At 41.5% G+C, this 23,690-nt stretch overlaps 1 protein-coding gene across 3 annotated transcripts in view; it reads right to left on the bottom strand.

Moving 5' to 3' along the window:
• RBBP8NL (RBBP8 N-terminal like) overlaps positions 1-23,690 on the bottom strand; it is a 108,488-nt gene that overhangs the window by 59,086 nt on the left and 25,712 nt on the right. For all 3 annotated transcript variants that reach the window (XM_033914968.1, XM_033914970.1, XM_033914969.1), the window contains 2 exons: positions 19,293-19,365; positions 15,994-16,136 (listed from right to left, as the gene is read on the bottom strand). In XM_033914968.1, the coding sequence (XP_033770859.1) occupies positions 15,994-16,136; positions 19,293-19,365 (216 nt within the window). The remainder of the gene's footprint in view (positions 1-15,993; positions 16,137-19,292; positions 19,366-23,690) is intronic.

Genomic DNA, 23,690 nt, shown 5'->3' with positions numbered 1-23,690 from the left:
TTCCTCTACTTTAAACTAATGATTATATAAGCCGAGGTCTTGCCCAAGTCATTATTTGTATTGTGAATAATTGTTAACCAAGTCAAGCCCTATTGTAGGGATGAATCAGTATATAAACCCAAAATTTGGATTTGATTGGGTGCCATTAATGAATTCCCCCTTATTTGCATAGCCTTGATGGCACACTGCCTTGTGCTTCATGTATTTGCCAAACATCTGGGACAGAATCTTGGAAAGCGAACTTACATCAGATGCGATCAAGAGCAAAGACAGATAGTTTTAACTGATCCCAAAAATATAAAGGAGTACAGTTTAAAAGCTTACATTTTGGAGACGAGCTTAGCGACCTCTCATTAAAAAACATATCACTGGACACTATCTGACAGGCTCTCATACCAATTGTTACGAGTTGCAAACAGGCTGTACATGAAGAAATAACTCCAACAGAAAGGGAAGAAAGCAACAGACATATAAATATTAAAGTATGAAACTGAGATTCAACATAAAACTTGAATAATTGTTTTGGTTATGGATTGCCCCTTTTCTTATGCACTTTTGAAAATACCATAGTTCTTCTCTCTCTGCAGAGGTAAAACAAGTTCAAATATGTTTATTGATTTTATAGTCAAAACAAAACACAAATATATTCAGTAAGGAATGCATTGAGAACGAATAATATTCAAAAAGGTAGTGATACAATAACAATCATTAGTACCAAAACATATAAGAACATCATATATCATCCTAACCATAACAAGGTACTAAAAAACCCCAATGCCAGATGTATCATAATCCTGGAGAGGAAGAAGAAAAGAAAGAGAAGGAAGAAAGAGATATAGTGATATGAAGTAGATAAATCCAATAAGTGGAAAAGAAGAAGAGAATCAAGAAGAGAGTAAGTAAGTAGGGCGGGCATCTACATCCATAATAAATAATTATAGATCAAAAATTAAGTACAGAATGTCTTAATAGAGTCATCTGGAGTGTCAGCGGTTATAAAGAAAAGTGTTGTATAGGTTCCCAAATGCGAGATATAGTCAGGGATCTGTTAGAGAATTCTGCCGCTTTGATCTCGTAGGAATGAATCATGAGAACAGAATTCCACCAAAACACAATATTAAGGGAATCCGCAGATTTCCAATTGTGGAGGATCATTTGGATCGTAAGGGCAATTAGTATGTTAAGGAGAGTTTGTTGACTATATGTGAGCGGGTCTGTCACCGCTAGAGCCCGAAAAAGGAGAATGTCAAAAGTGAATGTAGATGTGATAGGTAATATACGCCGAATAAGTCCCCAGACTTTAGTCCAGAATGAAGCGAGAATGGGACAGGCATAAATCATATGATGAAGATCGCCCAGCTCTGCAGAACAATGCCAGCAAAGGTTAGAATCCTTAAGGCCAGCTCTAAACATCTTGTGAGGTGTCCAGAAAGCATGGTATGCTAAAAAGTAGAGAGATTGTGATAAGCTAGCTGAGGCGGTAGGTCGAATAATTTTACAGAAATATCGTTCCCAATCTTTGTCGGAACCATGCCAAGTGATAAAGGTCGCCCAAGAGTCGGTGGTCCTGTTGGATCTAGGAAAAAGATGCAATCTAAGTTCTTTATAGAAGAGAGAGGTCGAGTGTCCCAGGAGAAAGCCCTGCTGAGATAAGGTGATAAAATGGGAGGTCTGAGAGAAGGTAAAAATAGAAGGAGAGCATTTCTTCAAACAATGAGAGAGTTGAAGCCAATGAAAACATTCTGAAGGGGGTAGATTGAATTTATCCATAATCTGAGAGAAGGACAAGAGAGTTTCCTTGTTCATTACTTGACCCAATGTCCATACACCATTATCAATCCATAAATGCCAGTGAATGAAACGATTATCTATATTGAATAAGGAGTTGTACCACAGGGGAGTAATCAAGGTGTGTCTTCTATCAGAATTAGAAAAGTCATCAAAATATTGTATCGCCCGAAGAGTTGCAAAGATGGTATTAGATTTACAAGGAAGAGCGGAAGGAGAGATATATGGTAAGCAAGATATGGGAATAGGGTTTATAAGATGTTGTTCAATGTGAACCAAGGCAGCGCAGACAATGTTCGGGTCTATATCTTGTATCCAGATAGAGCTGTAGTGAAGTAACGCTGCGACATGATATAGAAAGAAATCAGGAAATCCCATGCCCCCTTCCTCCTTGGATGATTTAAGAATTTTCAACGATATGCGAGGAGGTTTTCTGTTCCAAAGATATTCAGATAATTTGCTTTCTATGGATTTGTAAAAAGCTTTGGGGGCTAACTTAGGCAGCATGGAGAGATAGTAGTTAATAATCGGAGAGATAGTCATTTTGATTGCTTCCAGCTGCCCCCACCAGGACATTGAAAGAGGAGACCACCTTTTTAAGAGAGCATCCACTTTGGCAGCTGATAAGTTGATGGACATCATAGTATCAGAATCCTGATGAAAAAGAGTTCCGAGGTATTTCAGGGAGGATTCTGCCCACCGAAAGGAGACTGGACCACAATCAGATAAAGAGGTGACATCGTTAAGAGGCATAATTTCAGATTTGTCCCAGTTAATACGGTAGCCCGATTCTGAGGAGAAGTCAGAAACCAATTGAAGTAAGATAGGGATAGAGGAAGCCGGTTTAGAGAGGAATACAAGTAAGTCATCAGCATAAGCCAGAGTTTTAACCTGTAGAGACCTTACCTGTACACCTAATAGATGAGGATGTTGATGGATGGCTAATAAAAGAGGCTCAAGAGCTAAATTGAAGAGAAGAGGAGAAAGAGGGCAACCCTGGCGTGTACCTCTATGTAGACAGACAGGAGAGGAAAGTGAGTCGTTGATTCTCAGTTTAGAAAATGGTTTGGTATAGAGGATCCGAACCCAGTCAACAAATTCCTGGCCACAACCGAACAATGAAAGAGAGGAGAATAGGTGATTCCATTCAACCATGTCAAAAGCTTTCTCAGCGTCTAAGGAAATCGCAATCAGGGGATCGGTAGAGGAGTGAGCCAAATCTAGAATAGCGTTAAAAGTGCGTGCATTGTCTCCAATGAAACGGTTTCGCATGAAGCCTACTTGGTCAGGGTGAATAAGGAGACCCAGAATTGTATCTAAACGGAGAGCCAAAATTTTCGCCAGAATTTTACAGTCAGTATTTAGCAATGAGATGGGTCTGTAGTTAGCTACATTAGTGTCATCCCTCCCAGTTTTGGGGAGAACAATAATGTGAGCCTCTGTAAAATTCCCTTGATCTTCCGGGAAGGAGAATAGATAGTCATAAAGTTGTTTCAACAAAGGAACAAGGACACTGGAGAAGGTTTTGTAAAATTCGATTGGATAACCGTCTGGTCCTGGTGATTTGCGAGAAGCAAGCGAATTAATAGCTTTCAGGATCTCTGATTCCATAATAGGTACTCCAAGAGAAGAGGCTTGGGATTGAGATAGAGTCGGATGAACTATGTTTTGAAAAAAGGACGCAGTAGGCTTTGTGGAAGTATCCGCGGAGGAGGAATAGAGCTTCTCGTAGAAGGAAGTGAAAATGTGAGAAATAGAGGCATCATCAGTGACAGAAGTGCCATCTTCCTTCTTCAAGGCAGCTACTCTCGAGCATTGCTTACGATTTGCCAAATAACGAGCTAAAGAACGACCAGCTTTGTTAGCCGAGATGTACATACCTGATTTAGAGATAAGAAAGTCCTTTTGAGCTTTAAGGCGAGAGAGCGAGTTATATTCAACTCTTTTCCAAATTAGTTCCGGGGAGACCTGAATAAGCTTATCATGAACTTGTTGTTTTTCCAAAGTGGAGATATCTCGTTCCAACGTGTCGAGTGTAGATGAATCCGATTTCCATTTCCACGCTAGAAAGCTGATCACTTCACCCCTGAGACTAACTTTAAAAGCCTCCCACACAGTATTAAAAGAAGGAATAGAAGGAGTATTGATGGCAAAGAATTCAGAAATAAAACTATGAATTTTGTCTTGAAAAGTGGATTCTGAAAGAAGCGAGGTGTTGAAACGCCATAAATGCTTAGGAAGAACATACTGTAATTAAATATGTAGTCCGATAGGAGCATGATCAGATAGTATAATAGGATGTATGGTAGAGGCTCTAACTTGCGGAAGGAGAGATTTGGAGATGAGGAAGTAGTCGATTCTGGAGTAAGACCGATGGGGAGCAGAGTGAAATGTAAATGAACGTTCGTCGGAATGTGAAATTCTCCAAGGGTCGCAGAGACCTAGATCCGTAATAACGTGATGAAGTTCAGTCCACATTTTAGGAATGCGAAAGGGAGATGGAGATTGTCTGTCCATAGAGACATCCAATAGAAGGTTAAAGTCTCTGCCAACTATCAAGGGATAGTCAGAAAAATTTAAGAGAGTATCTCGCAGAGTTGACATGAAAGAGGGAGTATCGATGTTTGGTGCATAGAGATTGAGGAGAGAGAGTTTGATATCTCCTATGAGGACCGTGGCAACTATCCACCGACCCTCAAGATCTGAAGATTGAAGAAGGATACTGGCCTGGAGAGATGATTTAAGCAAGATGGAAACTCCTCTTTTTTTATGAAATGCTGGAGAAAATAGATGTGTGAGGAAACCAGGAATCTTGAGAAGGGAGCAATCCTTAGAATTAAGATGAGTTTCCTGTAAAAGAAGAATATCATAATTTTTTAGTATAAGATAATCCATAATTTTCTTGCATTTCAAGGATTGATTTATACCGTTGACATTCCAGGAAGCAATCCTAATGGACATCATAGTAGTGTAATAGAGATTGTAAGAGATGTATAACCCCGAAGGGGATGCCCCCCCAAGAAAGAACAAAGAAAAGAGGTGAAAGAGAAAGAAATTCCATAAGTGAGAAAAGGTCAGGAACCAGCTCCAGGAGGGGAGAAGGAGAGCAGAGAGTGCCAGTTTGCCTAAGAAGCGATGGCAAGGCAACAAGCAACTCACTACAAAGCTAGGAGATATAATGCTGATACCAACAATGGTAAGTGAAACAACAACATAGCAAAAGCTTGTAAAAGAGCAATTACATCCTATTCATATAGTTATACAGAAAAGGAGGATTAATACCAACTATGGTAAATATGAAAATGATATACTTTCCAACTCTAAAAAGTAATTTAACAGTGGTCATGAAAGTATGAAGATAAACAAGATACCAAAACCGGTTGAAAGAGAGAATAAACCTTAAGGTATAGTACATAGAGATTCCAACATTAAGAGCAATCAAAGGGAGGTTGACATACATAATAGTAAACAAAACAGCCCGCAGAATCAATTCCTGAGAATGTGCAGATTGACAAAAACAGTACAGAAGGAACAGGATTATAAATGAAGTTCATCAGTCAAGTAGGGTATAATTAATTAATAGGAAGATCTAACCCAAAATTCATGATATTACTAGCAAATCAAGAAGGGAAAGGAACACAGAGAGCACAATGTATCAGTAAAATTCATCAAACAAACAAGGTATAGTTAAACAGAAGCATCTGATCTTTGGTTCAAAATAACATGGAACATTCATTAGATTAAAAATAGGGTATGAGCCTGATATCAAAACTAATTTCATCGATCAAACAGGGTAAAATTAATCATTAATTATATTCAAAGGCAAGGTTCATAATAACATTAAAAATTCAGTATATTGAAAATAGAAAGAGAGTATGATAAAATAAATGAATTAATTAATCAAGTGAGTTCATGTAGTACATAGATATAGCAGAGTTTTAGATCCTAGTAATGCTTGTAATTCATTGTAAGTTCAAATACAGTAATAGCGAGGTAATAGAATGAATTTTATCAATCAATTATGGTATAAACAATTAATAGGAAGATCAAACCCCAAAATTAATGACAGTACTAGCAATTTGTAAAGGGAAAGGAACATAGAGAGCATACCATATCAGTAAATTTCATCAAACAAACAAGGTACAGTTAATCAGGAGCATCTGAGCCTAGATTCAAAATAACATGGAGCATTCATTAAAGTAAAAATAGAGTGTGAGCCTGGTATTAAAATTAATGTCATCGATCAAACAGGGTAAAGTTAATCATTAATTGTATCTAAGGCAAAGTTCATAATAACATTGATAATTCATTGTGTAGAAAATATGAAGAGAGTGTGATAAAAGAAAGGAATTAATTAGTCAAGTAAGTTCATGTAATACATAAGGATAGCAGAGTCTTAGATCCTAGTAGTACTTATAATTCATTATAATTTCAAATATAGTAATAGTGAGGTAATAGAACAAATTTTATCAGTCAAGTAGGGTATAATTAAATAATGGGAAGGTCCAACCCAGAGTTCATGAGATTACTAGCAATTCGAAAAGAAAAAGGAACATAGAGAGCATACCGCATCCATAAATTTCATCAAACAAACAAGGTACAGTTAATCAGGAGCATCAGAGCCTAGATTCAAAATAACATGGAGCATTCATTAGATCAGTGTTTTTCAACCTTTTTTGGGCAAAGGCACACTTGTTTCATGAAAAAAATCACGAGGCACACCACCATTAGAAAATGTTAAAAAATTTACGGCTATATATAAAGTAATTCTCTTGAATAGGAATCAAATAAACACAAAGAAAGTATTTTATAATTACTTTATTATGAAATATTAAGTAAACAGAATAGTGAAAAATTATAAAATACTTTATTCAGTGCGAAACCTGGGCCTGTTTGGCTGAACACAAAGCTAATATTCTGGCTGGAATCGAAGAAAGACACACACGTAGCTCTTCGTCAACAGCTCTCAGTCTCTCTCTGTATTTGGTTTTATGCTTCGCTCCCATCTCCTCACACAAAGCTGCAAATATGCGACTTTCCACGGGTCGTGACTTTACAAAGTTTACCATGCATACAACGTCATCCAACACATGAACTAGGACTGCTGGTAAAGTCTTGGCTACGAGGGCCTCGCGGTGTAAAAAACAATGCGTAACAATCACATCTGGATTTCTTTCCTTCACTCTGCTTACAAAGCCTTTGGTGCGCCCGACCATGGCTGCAGCTGCATCGGTGCAGACACTTGTGCAGTTTTCCCACTTAAGTCCTCCTCTTTCAAGGTATTCTGATGTGACCCGAAAAATTTCTTCTCCTGTTGTTTTTTCTGGCAATGCCTTGCAAAAAAAGAAGTTTTCTCTAATTGCATCACCATCAACAAAACGCACATTGGCCAAGAGTTGAGCATGTCCACTGATATCAGTAGACTCGTCAAGTTGCAATGCAAATTTCTCACTGATACGGATCTTTTCCAAAACCACACTTTCGATGTCTGCAGACATGTCATTAATACGTCTGGAAATTGTGTTGTCTGAGAGAGTGACTTTGGCTATTTCCTTAGCTGCTTCAGGTCCGAGCATCTCCTCTACAATAGCTTTGCAGGCAGGAAGTATTAATGTCTCTGCCACAGTGTGCGACTTTTTTGACTTGGCTATAAGTTCAGCAACTTGATAGCTAGCTTTAAGAACTCTTTCATTTACCTTTGTGGTTTTTCTCATGAAAGTTGCCTGTTTCTCCGTGTTGTCACGCAGGCGAACAAAATAGTCCGCATTCTTGTTTTGAAGCGAAGGGTGTTTCGTTTGGAGATGGCGTTTAAGTTTGCTTGGGACCATAGCACTGTTAGCTAGCTTTTCACCACACACCACGCACAGTGGAGTTGGTTTGTTTGCATCTCCAGTGAAAGTAAATCCAACTAAAATATAGCTTTCGCTATATTGCCTTGCGCCAGAGAATTTGCTTGCGCTAACCATCTTTGCTTTCTTTTGACCCCCACTCATACTTGGGCTCTCATCTGGCTCCAAATTTTGTTCAGAGTCTAGTTCTTTCCTTTTCAAAAACTTGTCCATCACTGCAGTATCTCACTGTCACTCAGGACTTACTGCGCTTGTCTCCTCCAGATAGCCGCTGTCCGTCACACTCAGCACTCTTCTGATCGATCCCCGATGAGCCGGCGGATGACAGCTCCAGATGACAGCTCTGTAAAACTAAACAAGCCAGACCAGCACAGATCAATCCTACACCGCCAATCCTAACAGAAAACCATGTCTTTCAAACACACAGAACACAGAAAACACCTTCGCCTAGTATGGAATATGTCATTACAAACTAACCCCTCACCCTTTTACAAAACTGTAGTGTGGATTTTAGCCACAGTGGTAACAGCCCTGACACTTATAGAATTCTGAGCATCAGAGCTGCTACCACCACGGCTGGCGCTAAAAAACGCTCCACAGTTTTGTAAAAGGGGAGATAAAATAGAAATACACAGTTTCAACGCTGTAGCTCAGAGGTGCCCAAACTTTTTGAGCTTGTGAGCTACTTTAAAATGACCAAGTCAAAATGATCTACCAATAATAAAATTAAAAAACACAAAGCACACTATACGCTGAGAAAATGTTAATTATCATTCCTATTCTGGGTTTTTTTCAAAGAGGTCAAGGCAGATGACTCTATGCATTGTCACCTCAGTAACAACCATACAAAAATAGACAAATATACCCTCCATCCTTTTTATTAAACCACAATAGCAGTTTTTAGCGCAGGGAGCTGCGCTGAATGCCCAGCGCTGCTCTTGACGCTCATAGGCTCCCTGCGCTAAAAACCACTATTGCAGTTTAGTAAAAGGGGACCATATTGTAAAATATAGACAGCAGATATAAATTCAGAACTGTGCATAGTAAGTGAAGGGAAGTTTTCATCTCTGGGAATTTACCCAGTTAACTATTAAGTTATTTGGGCAAATTCCTTTGAAAACTGTGGTAATACTGCCTCCACTTTGCTAAATTTAAAATAAAATCATTTTTCGTACCTTGTCTGGTGATTTCTGGTTGCACTTTCTTCTTCTGACTGTGCATCCAATCTTTCTTCCCTTCTATCAGCCTGTATGCTTTCTCTCCTCCACACCTCATTCCCTCCCCCAACTTTTTCATCCTCTCTCCCTGACCTTTCTTTCTTTTTTTCTGTTTCTCTTCTTTCCTTCTGTTTCCCTGCCTGCCCCCTTTCTTTCTTTCTGCCTGCCGTTCCCCAAGCCACTGCCACTGCCGCTGCCATCGGGGAACAGGACCCACCAATGGATAACAGGCCCCAAAGACGCCGCCGACGCATGCTCTCCCTGACGTCAATTCTGCAATCGGAGAGGAAGTTCCGCTCAGCCAGGCAGCGATTGGCTGGCCCGAACTTCCTCTCCGACTGCAGAATTGACGTCGGGGAGAAGAAGACTTATCGGCTCGATAGATTAGATCGCCAAGACAAAGTGAGTCCTGGGTGATCGACTCACTTTGCCTTGGCGAGCTACTGGCGCCCCTGCCTCGGGCCCCCTGTCAGCTCCGGGCCCCTGAATGCAGGACTGGTAGTACTGCCCTGATGGCGGCCCTGCGGCACACCAGGCAACATCTTGCGGCACACTAGTGTGCCGCGGAACAGCGGTTGAAAAACACTGCATTAGATTATAAATAAAGTGTGAGCCTGGCAGCAAAATCAATGTCATCAAACAAACAGGGTAAAATTAATCCTTAATTGAATCTAAGGCAAAATTCATAATAGTATTGAAAATTCATTGTGTTGAAAATATAAAGAGAGTATGATAAAGCAGAGTCTTACATCCTAGTAATGTTTATAATTCACTAGCTGATGCCCCGGCGTTGCACGGGTATTTAATTATAGCAATAACACTGTAAATGGATTCAAATAAAGATACTTTATAGTGGTGAATGAAATTATTTGTTTACAGCTTTATAAAGAGTACAATATTCAAATTATAATGTGAAATATTTGACAAAATGAATACAATACAACTAACACAAAACTTGATTATAAACAACATTTTTAGTTTCACCTCCAGGAGCAAGAACATATAAATTCTTGGGTGAAGAGACCCCCAGAACATATCACCCCAGGTAGTGAGGGATCTGCATACCAAGTTTCGTTCAAATCGGTCAAGCCGTTTTTGATTTACTGTGAGAATGGCAGCTGTTTACATTTTTTCCATTGACATGAATGGGTGAAATCTGATTTTCTGTTTGTAGCTCCATCCACGTGTGCAGGTGGGCCGAGAGACCCCCAGAACATATCACCCCAGGTAGTTGGAATTACTGTGAGAATGGCAGCTTTTTACATTTTTTCCATTGACATGAATGGGTGAAATCTGATTTTCTGTTTGTAGCTCTGCCCACGTGTGCAGGTGGGCCGCGAGACCCCCAGAACATATCACCCCAGGTAGTGAGGGATCTGCATACCAAGTTTTGTTCAAATCGGTCAAGCCGTTTTTGAATTACAGTGAGAATGGCAGCTTTTTACATTTTTTCCATTGACATGAATGGGTGAAATCTGATTTTATGTTTGTAGCTCCGCCCATGTGTGAAGGTGGGCCGCGAGACCCCCAGAACATATCATCCCAGGTAGTGAGGGATCTGCATACCAAGTTTCGTTCAAATCGGTCAAGCCGTTTTTGCGTGATCGCGGCACATACACACATACATACACACATACATATACACATACATACCTCCGATTTTATATATATAGATTACTAGTTGATACCCCGGCGTTGCACGGGTATTTAATTATAGCAATAACACTGTAAATGGATTCAAATAAAGATACTTTATAGTGGTGAATGAAATTATTTGTTTACAGCTTTATAAAGAGTACAATATTCAAATTATAATGTGAAATATTTGACAAAATGAATACAATACAACTAACACAAAACTTGATTATAAACAACATTTTTAGTTTCACCTCCAGGAGCAAGAACATATAAATTCTTGGGTGAAGAGACCCCAGAACATATCACCCCAGGTAGTGAGGGATCTGCATACCAAGTTTCGTTCAAATCGGTCAAGCCGTTTTTGATTTACTGTGAGAATGGCAGCTGTTTACATTTTTTCCATTGACATGAATGGGTGAAATCTGATTTTCTGTTTGTAGCTCCATCCACGTGTGCAGGTGGGCCGAGAGACCCCCAGAACATATCACCCCAGGTAGTTGGAATTACTGTGAGAATGGCAGCTTTTTACATTTTTTCCATTGACATGAATGGGTGAAATCTGATTTTCTGTTTGTAGCTCTGCCCACGTGTGCAGGTGGGCCGCGAGACCCCCAGAACATATCACCCCAGGTAGTGAGGGATCTGCATACCAAGGTTCGTTCAAATCGGTCAAGCCGTTTTTGAATTACTGTGAGAATGGCAGCTTTTTACATTTTTTCCATTGACATGAATGGGTGAAATCTGATGTTCTGTTTGTAGCTCCGCTCACGTGTGCAGGTGGGCCGCTAGACCCCCAGAACATATCACCCCAGGTAGTGAGGGATCTGCATACCAAGTTTCGTTCAAATCGGTCAAGCCGTTTTTGAATTACTGTGAGAATGGCAGCTTTTAACTTTTTTTCCATTGACATGAATTGGTGAAATCTGATGTTCTGTTTGTAGCTCCGCCCATGTGTGCAGGTGGGTCGCAAGACCCCCAGAACATATCACCCCAGGTAGTGAGGGATCTGCATACCAAGTTTCGTTCAAATCGGTCAAGCCGTTTTTGAATTACAGTGAGAATGGCAGCTTTTTACATTTTTTCCATTGACATGAATGGGTGAAATCTGATTTTATGTTTGTAGCTCCGCCCATGTGTGAAGGTGGGCCGCGAGACCCCCAGAACATATCATCCCAGGTAGTGAGGGATCTGCATACCAAGTTTCGTTCAAATCGGTCAAGCCGTTTTTGCGTGATCGCGGCACATACACACATACATACACACATACATATACACATACATACCTCCGATTTTATATATATAGATTACTAGTTGATACCCCGGCGTTGCACGGGTATTTAATTATAGCAATAACACTGTAAATGGATTCAAATAAAGATACTTTATAGTGGTGAATGAAATTATTTTTTTACAGCTTAATAAAAAGTACAATATTCAAATTATAATGTGAAATATTTGACAAAATGAATACAATACAACTAACGCAAAACGTGATTATAAACAACAATTTTAGTTTCACCTCCTGGAGCAAGAACATATAAATTCTTGGGTGAACCCACCCTTGAGCAAGCAACATAGAGTTGTGGGCCGCGAGACCCCCAGAACATATCACCCCAGGTAGTGAGGGATCTGCATACCAAGTTTTGTTCAAATCGGTCAAGCCGTTTTTGAATTACTGTGAGAATGGCAGCTTTTTACATTTTTTCCATTGACATGAATGGGTGATATCTGATTTTCTGTTTGTAGTTACGCCCACGTGTGCAGGTGGGCCGCGAGACCCCCAGAACATATCACCCCAGGTAGTGAGGGATCTGCATACCAAGTTTCGTTCAAATCGGTGAAGCCGTTTTTGAATTACAGTGAGAATGGCAGCTTTTTACATTTTTTCCATTGACATGAATGGGTGAAATCTGATTTTCTGTTTGTAGCTCCGCCCACATGTTCAGGTGGGCCGTGAGACCCCCAGAACATATCACCCCAGGTAGTGAGGGATCTGCATACCAAGTTTCGTTCAAATCGGTCAAGCCGTTTTTGAATTACTGTGAGAATGGCAGCTTTTTACATTTTTTCCATTGACATGAATGGGTGAAATCAGATTTTCTGTTTGTAGCTCCGCCCACGTGTGCAGGTGGGCCGCAAGACCCCCAGAACATATCACCCCAGGTAGTGAGGGATCTGCATACCAAGTTTCGTTCAAATCGGTCAAGCCGTTTTTGAATTACTGTGAGAATGGCAGCTTTTTACATTTTTTCCATTGACATGAATGGGTGAAATCTGATTTTATGTTTGTAGCTCCGCCCACGTGTGCAGGTGGGCCGCGAGACCCCCAGAACATATCAGCCCAGGTAGTGAGGGACCAGCATACAAAGTTTCGTTCAAATCGGTTAAGCCGTTTTTGAATTACAGTGAGAATGGCAGCTTTTTACATTTTTTCCATTGACATGAATGGGTGAAATCTGATGTTCTGTTTGTAGCTCCGCCCATGTGTACAGATGGGCCGCGAGACCCCCAGAACATATTAACCCAGGTAGTTGGAATTACAGTGAGAATGGCAGCTTTTAACATTTTTTCCATTGACATGAATGGGTGAAATCTGATTTTATGTTTGTAGCTCCGCCCACGTGTGCAGGTGGGCCGCGAGACCCCCAGAACATATCACCCCAGGTAGTGAGGGATCTGCATACCAAGTTTCATTCAAAGCGGTCAAGCCGTTTTTGAATTACTGTGAGAATGGCAGCTTTTTACATTTTTTCCATTGACATGAATGGGTGAAATCTGATTTTCTGTTTGTAGCTCCGCCCACGTGTGCAGGTGGGCCGCGAGACCCCCAGAACATATCACCCCAGGTAGTGAGGGATCTGCATACCAAGTTTCATTCAAATCGGTCAAGCCGTTTTTGAATTACTGTGAGAATGGCAGCTTTTTACATTTTTTCCATTGACATGAATGGGTAAAATCTGATTTTATGTTTGTAGCTCCGCCCACGTGTGCAGGTGGGCCGCGAGACCCCCAGAACATATCATCCCAGGTAGTGAGGGATTTGCATACTAAGTTTTGTTCAAATCGGTCAAGCCGTTTTTGCGTGATCGCGGCACATACACACATACATACACACATACATACACATATACATACCTCCGATTTTATATATATAGATAATATCAAATATAATAATAGCGTGGTAATAGGATGAATTTTATCAAGCATATTAATTTCAGTTAATCAAAAAGAGGCTCTAAGCATGAGTTCATAATAGTACAGTTATGTCATTTGCAGAAATAAAACTGTACCCAAGGAAAGAAGAGAGGAAGAGAGATGGTCAGGTCCAAAGAAGGGTTGTAATATTTCATGTGGTGAGTTATAAAATAAAGCAGTAGGAGAAGGGGTTCTGTAGAGAACAAGAGTATACAATAAGAAGAGGGGTACAAAGACATTACATGAACAAGAAAGAGCGGGAAACAAGGATATGCGAAAGTAATTGATCTATGAATAGAATTCTGAAAGAGACAGAAAGAATGGTAAAAGTATAGTAAAATATGATACAAATATTGAATAAGGACTATACAAATTAATAAGAAAAGAAGGCTCGTTGAATAAAAAGGACAGAAAAAATAACAAGACGGGACTGAAGGAAGAAACGAAAAGGAGGGAGGAAGGAGGGGGAGGAATAAGAAGGGACCGAAAAACAATATGGAGAACCAGTCCAACAGTGCAGTGATTAAACATATAGTGTCAATAAAGTATTTTAATGATGGTTTTATAAGAGAGTGAAGATCAAGAAGAAAAGGCTGAAAGGGGCTCTAGTCGACTGATGTTTTGGTGCAGTTCGGTATTGGAAAAGCTGCATCTGCGATGTCAAGGTAGATGAGGGTTGTAATGATTGAAAAAACTCAGTTCACCCCATTTTCGTCTGATGGATCCAGGAACGCAATACTTCAGGATCGGAATAATTATCTGTCTTATTGCGATATGTCACGCGGAGACGGGCCGGATAAAAAAGTCCGTATTGGGCTCCTAAATCTTTTAAGTCCTGGCGCAAAGCCAAGAATGCCTTGCACTTGGCAGCAGTTGCAGGAGCTAAGTCCGGAACTATTATTATCTTTCTGCCCTGGTAGAGCATGGAAGCCTTTCCTTTGGCGGTGGTCAAAATCAATAGTGCTTGTTGGAATCGGAGCACTTTGACTATAATTGGCCACGGGTGCCTTGCACCTTGTTGAGGAGTGGAAGGTGAGCGGTGAGCTCGTTCGAGCTCCAAAGCAGGAGTAAGATCGAGATCTAAAAATTTGGGGAGCCAAGTTGTTATGAATGCGAGGGTATCGTTTCTTTCAGCCCCCTCCGGTACTCCGAGGATACGCAAGTTAGATCTTCGGCTACGATTAGCCATATCCTCGAGCTCCATTGATAGTTTCAAGATGGCCGCTGAGTTAGCTCGGATCACCGGGACGTCTTTTTCAACCGCCGACACTCTATTAGCCAGGAGGTCAAAATGCTGCTGAGAGGCGGCTAATTGCGAGTGGATTGATTCAAGCTCTATACGCATATCTTTGGAGATGTCAATATGCGATTTCATTAGCGATTTGATATTTTGCAATTCAGTAAGGACCGGGTCACACTCTTCCACGAGGTCTGCAGCCGAGCCATTCTTATCAGGAGAAGGAGGAGCGGACTTGAGGCGTTTGTTGGATGGTAAAGCCTCTGTTTTGTTTTTTTCCGTAGCCATGATAAGCAGCGTGCACAGAAAAATAAGTAGTTGTTTTCAAATACACCGGAATAGTAGTCGGTATCAGCAAACTAAGATGATTATCTAAACAGGAAGTGGGAGCTTAACGCTCACGCAGCCATGCTGTTGAAGCCCAAACCGGAAGTTTGCAGAGGTAAAACAGTCATTAGCAAAAAATTGCATGAGAGAAGACTGAGGGAATTAGCAGTCCTCACCTGAGCTTCTCAGGTTCCAGAGGTATAAGGAAGGAAAGTCATCAGGGACAAAATAGCGCTTTTTTCCAGTTTGCAAAATTCATGTTATGACGTTCAATTGCATTTACACCTAGGATGGATGGAGTTGGTTTGCTAAAGTTTTCCCAGATAAACATATTCTTACTGCCTGGGAAAGAAAATGTCAGGGCAATACTCCCTTGTTCCCCTGGTCTCTAAGAAGCACCCTATCAATGACAGTCACCCTCTTCCCCACAGCTGTCCCCTACACTGGTATCACCCTGAGGGATATCAGAATCTCCAAATGCCACAGGGATGAATTGGCAAGTTGCCAGGTTATGAAGTTGTAAGATCTGGTGGGTTTATAGCAGGGATCTCAAAGTCCCTCCTTGAGGGCCACAATCCAGTCGGGTTTTCAGGATTTCCGCAATGAATATGCATTGAAAGCAGTACATGCACATAGATCTCATGCATATTCATTGGGGAAATCCTGAAATCCCGATTGGATTGTGACCCTCAAGGAGGGACTTTGAGACCCCTGGTTTATAGGGTTCAGGAATCCAACTTACCTTCTGCTGGCTGCGGGAAGGAGATATCCTCATATTTTTCCTTTTCTTTGCTGGGTGGCTTCTCTGTGCTAATTGTAGCATTCTCTGGGGATAGGTCGGAGCAAGAGTCCTTTTCAGGTGATACAGCTCTTTGATTTTCAGTTCTGTCACAAAATCAAGTGGTGCAATGAACACAAGAAGAAATGAATGCAAATCAGTTTCATAAAGATAAGAATGAGCTGATTGGAGCACTGTTTAGTCAGAAAAAAAGGGTAGCTTTTTACCAAGAAACATGAAGCTGTGTTTTTAATGTGCTGTGCTTCAGTTAATGGATCTTTTCCTCTAATTAGCAAATAGCATTGCTGTTTGTCCGCAAAAATAGAAGGTTTTTCATGCAACATATATGTTTTGATGTGCCCTTCCCTTAGATTTCTTAGATCCACTGATCAGCATCTCCTGACTGTTCCCTCCCTAAAAACTATTTTTTTCCGTTAAGGCCCCCCAAATATGGAATCTACTCCCAATTCACTTGCGAGAAGAACTGAATTTGGATAGATTTAAGAGCAATCTAAAATACTTTCTTTTTAAAGACGCATTTGACAACTAATAAAACTATATTTGGTCCTCTAACCAGACATTAGGTTTATATCAGGTACTTTGATTGAGCCCCCGGTTTCTAAATTCTCTGATGCTTATTGCTCTTCCCTTCCCTAACGTTTTTTCCCTTATATGTCTTCTTTACTCTTTTTTAAATTGTATTTCTGCACCTCCCCCTTCCTTCTGTATCAATTAATTTTGTCTCGTCAGTCATATTTATATAATTTGTTTCCCTTTGATTATTGTAACCCAATATTTTTATTTTTTGTTCATCGCTTAGAAGTCGATATAAGCGATTAATCAAATACATAATAAACTTGGAAACTTTCCCTGTTTATGTGGTGCCTTATTAAATGTATTTTGAGTTTAATAAAGCAAAAATAAAAACCCAGAGAGCTATTTAGCAGATCGCATTAAGGGCATCCAAACTGTGCCTAAGTTCCGTCCATAGAACTCAGGTCTATCTGAAGCCCAAACTATGCTCAAAAGTAGACCTGGTTTTCATTTGTCTTCAATGTAGGCATGAGAGGGATGCCCTAGGTCGCTCAGCATTATGCAAATGAATCAACGGACGCCCATATTGAAGCCTCGCCCATTCCACGCCCACGCCTGTTCTCTTAGGTGCGTTTTCCCAATTGGCATCCATGAAATTGTGGAGGCACCTACAAAGTGACGTCCACTTCCTTTGGACATCCATGTGCCAATTATCGCTCGTTAAGACCCTTAAATGGCTCATTTAACCACTTAGTTTGGATGCCTAAGTCTCGCTCAGCGTTAGGCAGGACTTAGGCACCCTTTATAGAATCTGGGCCTTAGTCTCCATTTGGAAACCTCATTCATAAACTTCAAGAAAGTGCTGAAAACTTTTATTTTTAATCAGGCATGCATACCCCTGACCAATAACCAATTAAGGCATTTCCTTTTATATGTTCCCTTCACCTCCCCAAGTTGTCTTTTTCTACATACTTTATTAGGATAAAAGGATGGTATATTAGGCTTACTCTTATTTTCTTAATCCTTATATGTGCAGTCCTGTCATCCCCAATTAATATGTATTGTCTCATTTTATCCTATTTTTATTTTAAATTAATGTTGTTTTTATTTGTAATCTGCAAACTGCCTAGATGTAATATTTTTACAGTTTGTAGTACTGTATATTAAGAATGAAATGTTCTGTAAAACTGTAAACTGTATAATTTCTAGAACTTTCTTGGTGCTTTCAATCCATCCATCTCTTCTGCTACCCTAGTCTGCATTTTTGAGGAGGCCTATGAAGCATGACCAGTAGAGACCACTGTTCTTCAACTGCCGGTCCGCAGAAAATTTCTGCCGGTCTGCGTAGGGCCGGCAAGATCGAGTTGGCGGTTAAATTTCGGCTTCTGATTGGCTTGACCACCTTCTCATCGGGGAGTAGCACCTGGACAGGGCGTCTCCGCAGAACCCTCACAGACCGCTTTACCGTCACAGTCACGACTCGGGTTCCTGTTCCGAAGAGCCCAGCTGCAGGAAAGCACAACCACGGCGCTGCCATGCTTTCTCGGCAACGAGCTCTGATGTCAGGAGCCGATCCCATGTGGTCACGGAAGATGACGTTATTCGACGAGACTAGCTACCATGTTGTGTGTGGCGCCAGAAAATGACTACATTACACACAGGGAGCCCTAGAAAACGTGAAATACAATTGCCGTTAATGAAGGTCACGCGAGACTAGCAGCTAAACCATGCTTTGACCTTTGAGCCCGTCACTCATTGGCTGCTGGCGGCAGGCTTCTGATTGGCTACTTTTGTGTTCCCTCCCTTCCTTAATCCTGTTGCGCCAGGATTTTGTGGCTGCTGCTGGGTTTCAGGTAAGTTTGTGGCAGAACAGAAATGTTAGTCCCCCTTCCTATTTTTCTGTTTTAATGCTTGCTGTTCAATTACTTTGGTACTAACTGAAGGGGGCTCTATAGCACTGTTCTTCAACCGCCGGTCCACAAAATAATTATTTTATTTCTGCCGGTCCACGGGTGTAAAAAGGTTGAAAAACACTGGTATAGACCATTTTGATGTCATTTTCAAACTCCCTATGAAACAGCTAAGGAGATGGGTGTTGCCCTGTTCAGACATGTTCTTCTGGGGAACCTCATGTTATTATTCGGGAACTGCAACCCATAAAAATGATACTGTAGGGCAGAGGTGTCCAACCTGTGGCCTGAGGGCCGCATGTGGCCCAGTGAAGTATTTTGTGCGGCCCCGGTCGAGGGCGATGCAGTGCTTTTCTCTGCTGCCCCCGGGTGCTTATCGTCTTGCCGGCTCCCTCCTCTGTCTTGCTGCAGCGTTTGCACGTTTGTGCGGCCCCATAAATTTTTTTTTGCGGCCAATGTGGCCCAGGGAAGCCAAAAGATTGGACACCCCTGCTGTAGGGCAAAATAGTTGTTTACATATTCAGTTGCTTCAAGAGATTTTCATCAATCAACAGCAAGTCGCCGTAAGTAGGTAATACAGGACACAGAGGTCCAGCAGAACTCGTATTGCAGGGTTATTAAGCACCTCTTGGGTAGATGCACCCTTGAAGTGATTAAATGTTCTTGCCAAAAGAAGCAGGATCTATTTCCTAGTGCTGAGCTGCACCTTCTGTGCCTACAGCAGCTCTCCGTGGATTAAAAAGGGCATACCCTCTGTGTATCGCCCTGCTCGTTTCAGGAATCTGATAGTATAACATTACCGGAACTGTAGCAACTTACTCCAGGTTTTGTAGCTTTCCCAGCTCTTTCCTAAGGGACGTATTTTCTTCCTTTAGTCCCCTCAGTTCGTTAGCTGGAATTACAAAAACAAAAAAAAAACCAACATGTAGAGAAACTCTTTCACAATCCAAACTTGAGTCCCTCACGTTAGTTCTGTGCTTCTAGAGTAAAGCCGATGCAAGGAAACCCTGAGCAAAGACTGGCTTATTGATAATCTGTAGGCCATAATAAATTCCTTCAAAAATATATTAAGGACAACATTTTAGAGGAGGAAGAGGAATGTGCAAAGTAAAGACACTTTTCAGACTAAACTCAATTACAATGGTGCATCGATTTGATATTCACCTTGCCCATCTCAAGTCCCCTAATTATACGAGGGGGTGCTGAAAAGTTTTCAGCCCAACCAGCCAACTTCCTACATTCTGAGCATTATTTTGCCACTGTAGCTGAAAAAGAGTATTATCTTATTTCATTAAGTGTCAATTTGCAGAAACAAAATTCTATGTTTTGACATTGTTTCAGATCACTGATTGAACCATGTCATTCTCTTCTTGGATGGGCTGAAAACTTCCCAGCACCCCCTTGTACCTGCGATTTAACCTGGTAAACTGCTACAGTTGCAGAGCGCCTTAGATTATGTGGGATCTTTGGTCTAGGCAATTCCGGTCCTTGAGAGCCACAGGCAGGTCAGGTTTTCAGGATATCCACAATAAATATGCATGAGATAGATCTGCATCTCAAGGAGGCAGTGCATGCAAATCCATCTCATATATATTCATTGTGGATATCCTGAAAATCTGGCCTGCCTGCGGCTCTCGAGGACTGGAATTGCCTACACTTGGTCTAGGGCAGACATGGGCAACTCTGATTCTTGAGGGCCAGAATCCAATTGGGTTTTCAGGATTTCCCCAACGAATATGCATTGAAAGCAGTGCATGCAAATAGATTTCATGCATATTAATTGGAGAAATCCTGAAAACCCAATTGGATTCCGGCACTCGAGGACCGAAGTTGCCCATGTCTGGTCTAGGGGGTCTCTACAGAATATGGAATTAGGGAGTGAAGCAAGAATCGGCAAGAGAACATAATTTTGACATTTACAGTAATATTTTGACCCAGAGCAGGAGCTCTGCTGCTGCTACACTTTACTCTTTCAACAGGGATTTCATCATCTCCTAATAGATTAATAGCTCTGGAACCAGGTAACATGTTTAGATTTAGCAATGAGCAAAAACAATTTTCCTGTCTGGAACCTAAACTGTTACGGAAATCATAGCCAGGATGGCACAATCAGAACAGGGTTTAGTCACAGCTCAATGCAGTCTGGGATTACTGTCCTAATTATTTGTCAGTGCATAAGAGAAAAAAAAGCAGCAGGGCTAAGTGAAGCACCTTACCTCACTTTATGTGACAGAGGAGGAAAAAAATGCCTCCCTGTGCCAACGCAATACTTAGAGGTCAAGCGAAAGACAGGATGAACTCAAAACCTACCTTCCAGAAGGACTGATGCAAAAGCCTTAGGAGGAACTGGTCAGGGAACCCTTGTATGAGGAGCAAGAATGGGGGTGGGTGGGGGGAAATTGTAAGGAGAGAATTTCGGGCATCTTTATTCCTTTCACATGAAAATTACATTTCTTGGCACAGGAGAGCCAAGGGATAAGACAACCTGAAGCCTTCAACAGTTCCCAGCAAGACAAATTGGTTAGACCTATCAGTTACCTTGGGGCTTTTCTCACCTTGTGTTTGGTGTATTTAGCACAAGTGACAAGAATCATCAACCATAACTAGGTTTTGCTGGCTGTTTTTATTCTTCCTCTCCAGTTATACGTCTCTGGAGTTCTACAAGAGCCTCTCATACAGAAATCTGTAGTCTCATATTAACCATCTTTACATGTGAAAAGGACCTGGGTTCCTTGATCTGGCATTTAAAGAAGGTGACATGGGAGTTACCCAGATCTCCATTTTCCAGACTGTACAAAAATTGCAGGACATACTTGAAAGGGAGTTGGGGCAACTCTGTTATACTATTCTTCTTTGACCCCCTCCCCTTGACTAGGGGACTCTTGATGAAGTTACAGGGAAATACTTTTAAAACCAATAGGAGGAAATTTTTTTTCACTCAGAGAATAGTTAAGCTCTGGAACGCATTGCCAGAGGATGTGGTAAGAGCGGATAGCGTAGCTGGTTTTAAGGAAGGTGTGGACAAGTTCCTGGAGGAAAAGTCCATAGTCTGTTATTGAGAAAGACTTGGGGGAAGTCACTGCTTGTCCTGTATTGGTAACATGGAATATTGCTACACCTTGGGTTTTTGGCCAGGTACTAGTGACCTTGATTGGCCACCGTGAGAACTGGCTACTGGGCTTGATGGACCATTGGTCTGACCCAGTAAGGCTATTCTTATGCTCTTATCTGCAACATCCAGAAAGAGAGAACAACCCTTACCAGAAACTGGTCCATAAATGGGGAAATTCTATAAATGGCCCTCAAAATTTGTTGTTGGGAAAAAAAAAATCAATGCTAAGCACGATTGTATAAGGGGCACATGGCCTTCAGAGAATGGCACGGCACCGATTCTTACATTTAACTTTTGACGCCAGACTTACGCCTGTTGAAACCTGGCGTAAGTATTGGCGCCCAAATTAGGCGCATTGAGGCAGTATTCTGTACCAGAGAGTGCAACTTTTCAGAATGCTCCTGACACATCCCATGCCCCTTCCATGGCCAAGCCCCCTTTTGAGTTGCACGCTCTCAGAATTAGGGGCTGTACTTTAAGAGCATAAGAATAGCCATATTGGGTAAGACCAATGGTCCATCTAGCATGGTATCCTGTTTCCACAGTGGTCAATCCAGGTCACAAGTTCCTGGCAGATACCCAAATAGTAGCAACCCCGGGGCAAGCATCGGCTTCCCCTATTTCTATCTCAATAGCTGACTATGGACTTTTCATCCAGGACCTAGTCCAGACTTTATTTAAAACTAGCTACGTTAACTGCTGTTACCACATCCTCTAGCAGGAGCTTAACTGTTCTCTGAGTGGTTTTAAAAATATTTCCTTCTAACTTCATTGACTGTCCCCTAGCCTTGTAATTTTTGATGGAGTAAAAACTTGATCCACTTGTACCCGTTCTACTCCGCTCAGGATTTTGTAGACTTCAATCATATCTCCCCCTCAGCCGTCTCTTTTCCAAGCTGAAGAGCCCTAACCGTTTTAGTCTTTCCTCATACAAGAGGAGTTCCATCCCCTTTATCATCTCGGTCGCTCTTCTTTGAACTTTTTTCTAATTCTGCTATATCTTTTTTGAAATACGGTGGCCAGAATTGAAAAATACAATGCAATTTTTATTTGTTTACTGCCAGTACCTCCATGAAGTTCACAGCAGTTTACTCAAGGCGAGATTGCACCATGGGGTAAAACAGAGGCATTGTAATATTCTTAGTCTTATTTACCATCCCTTTTTCTACTACTATTACTATTAATTATTTCTAGAGAGCTACCAAATGTACGCAGCACTGTACAGAGTCACAAAGACGACAGTTCCTGCTTGAATGAGCTTACAATCTAAACCAGGGATCTCAAAGTCCCTCCTCGAGGGCCGCAATCCAGTTGGGTTTTCAGGATTTCCCCAATGAATATGCATTGAAAGCAGTGCATGCACATAGATCTCATGCATATTCACTGGGGAAATCCTGAAAACCCGACTGGATTGCGGCCCTCAAGGAGGGACTTTGAGATCCCTGCAATCAAGACAAACAGGATGCCAGGATAGGGGTTACAATTAGAGGGGATGGTTGAATCTGCTGGCTAGGGTGATGAACAGAGGGGAGTAGGGTTATGAGTTGAAGGCTATCTTGCAAAGGTGGATTTTCAGCCTACTTTTGAACAAGGTAAGGGAAGTGGCATATAGCCCCGCCCCATGCTATCCCAAGGCCTGCCCCTTCCCTTCCTCAAACCCCACCCCAACAAGAACTTCATCTTTTCTTCCCCGAGCTTGGGGCCGCATCTGAAGAGCCTCTAAACATGTGTGGATGCGATGTGATGACACTATGTTACATCCGTGCATGCTCGGATGCCCTCCAGATGTGGCCCCAAGTTCAGGGACTTCCAACATCCAGACAAACTGCTGGGTTTTGGAAATCCCCCGGGCACCCGGACAATCCTTTAAAAAAAAGGACATGTCTGGGTTTTCCTAGACACCTGGTAACCCTAGGCATGATGGATGGACTCAGATAGTTTATTCCAGGTATACGGGGCAGTGAGATGAAAGGAATGAAGTCTGGAATTTGCAGTGGAGGAAACAGGTACAGATAAAAGCAACTTTTCTGAGGAATGGAGTTCTCTGGGAGGCATACAAGAAGAAATACTGATGGGCTTCAGCATGAATATGCTTGAGATTCGTA

This window comes from Geotrypetes seraphini, chromosome 11 (assembly GCF_902459505.1).
Source record: "Geotrypetes seraphini chromosome 11, aGeoSer1.1, whole genome shotgun sequence".
Lineage (NCBI taxonomy): Eukaryota > Metazoa > Chordata > Amphibia > Gymnophiona > Dermophiidae > Geotrypetes > Geotrypetes seraphini.
Note: the sequence above shows the minus strand (reverse complement) of the source record. Positions and strands in the feature narration are given on the sequence as shown.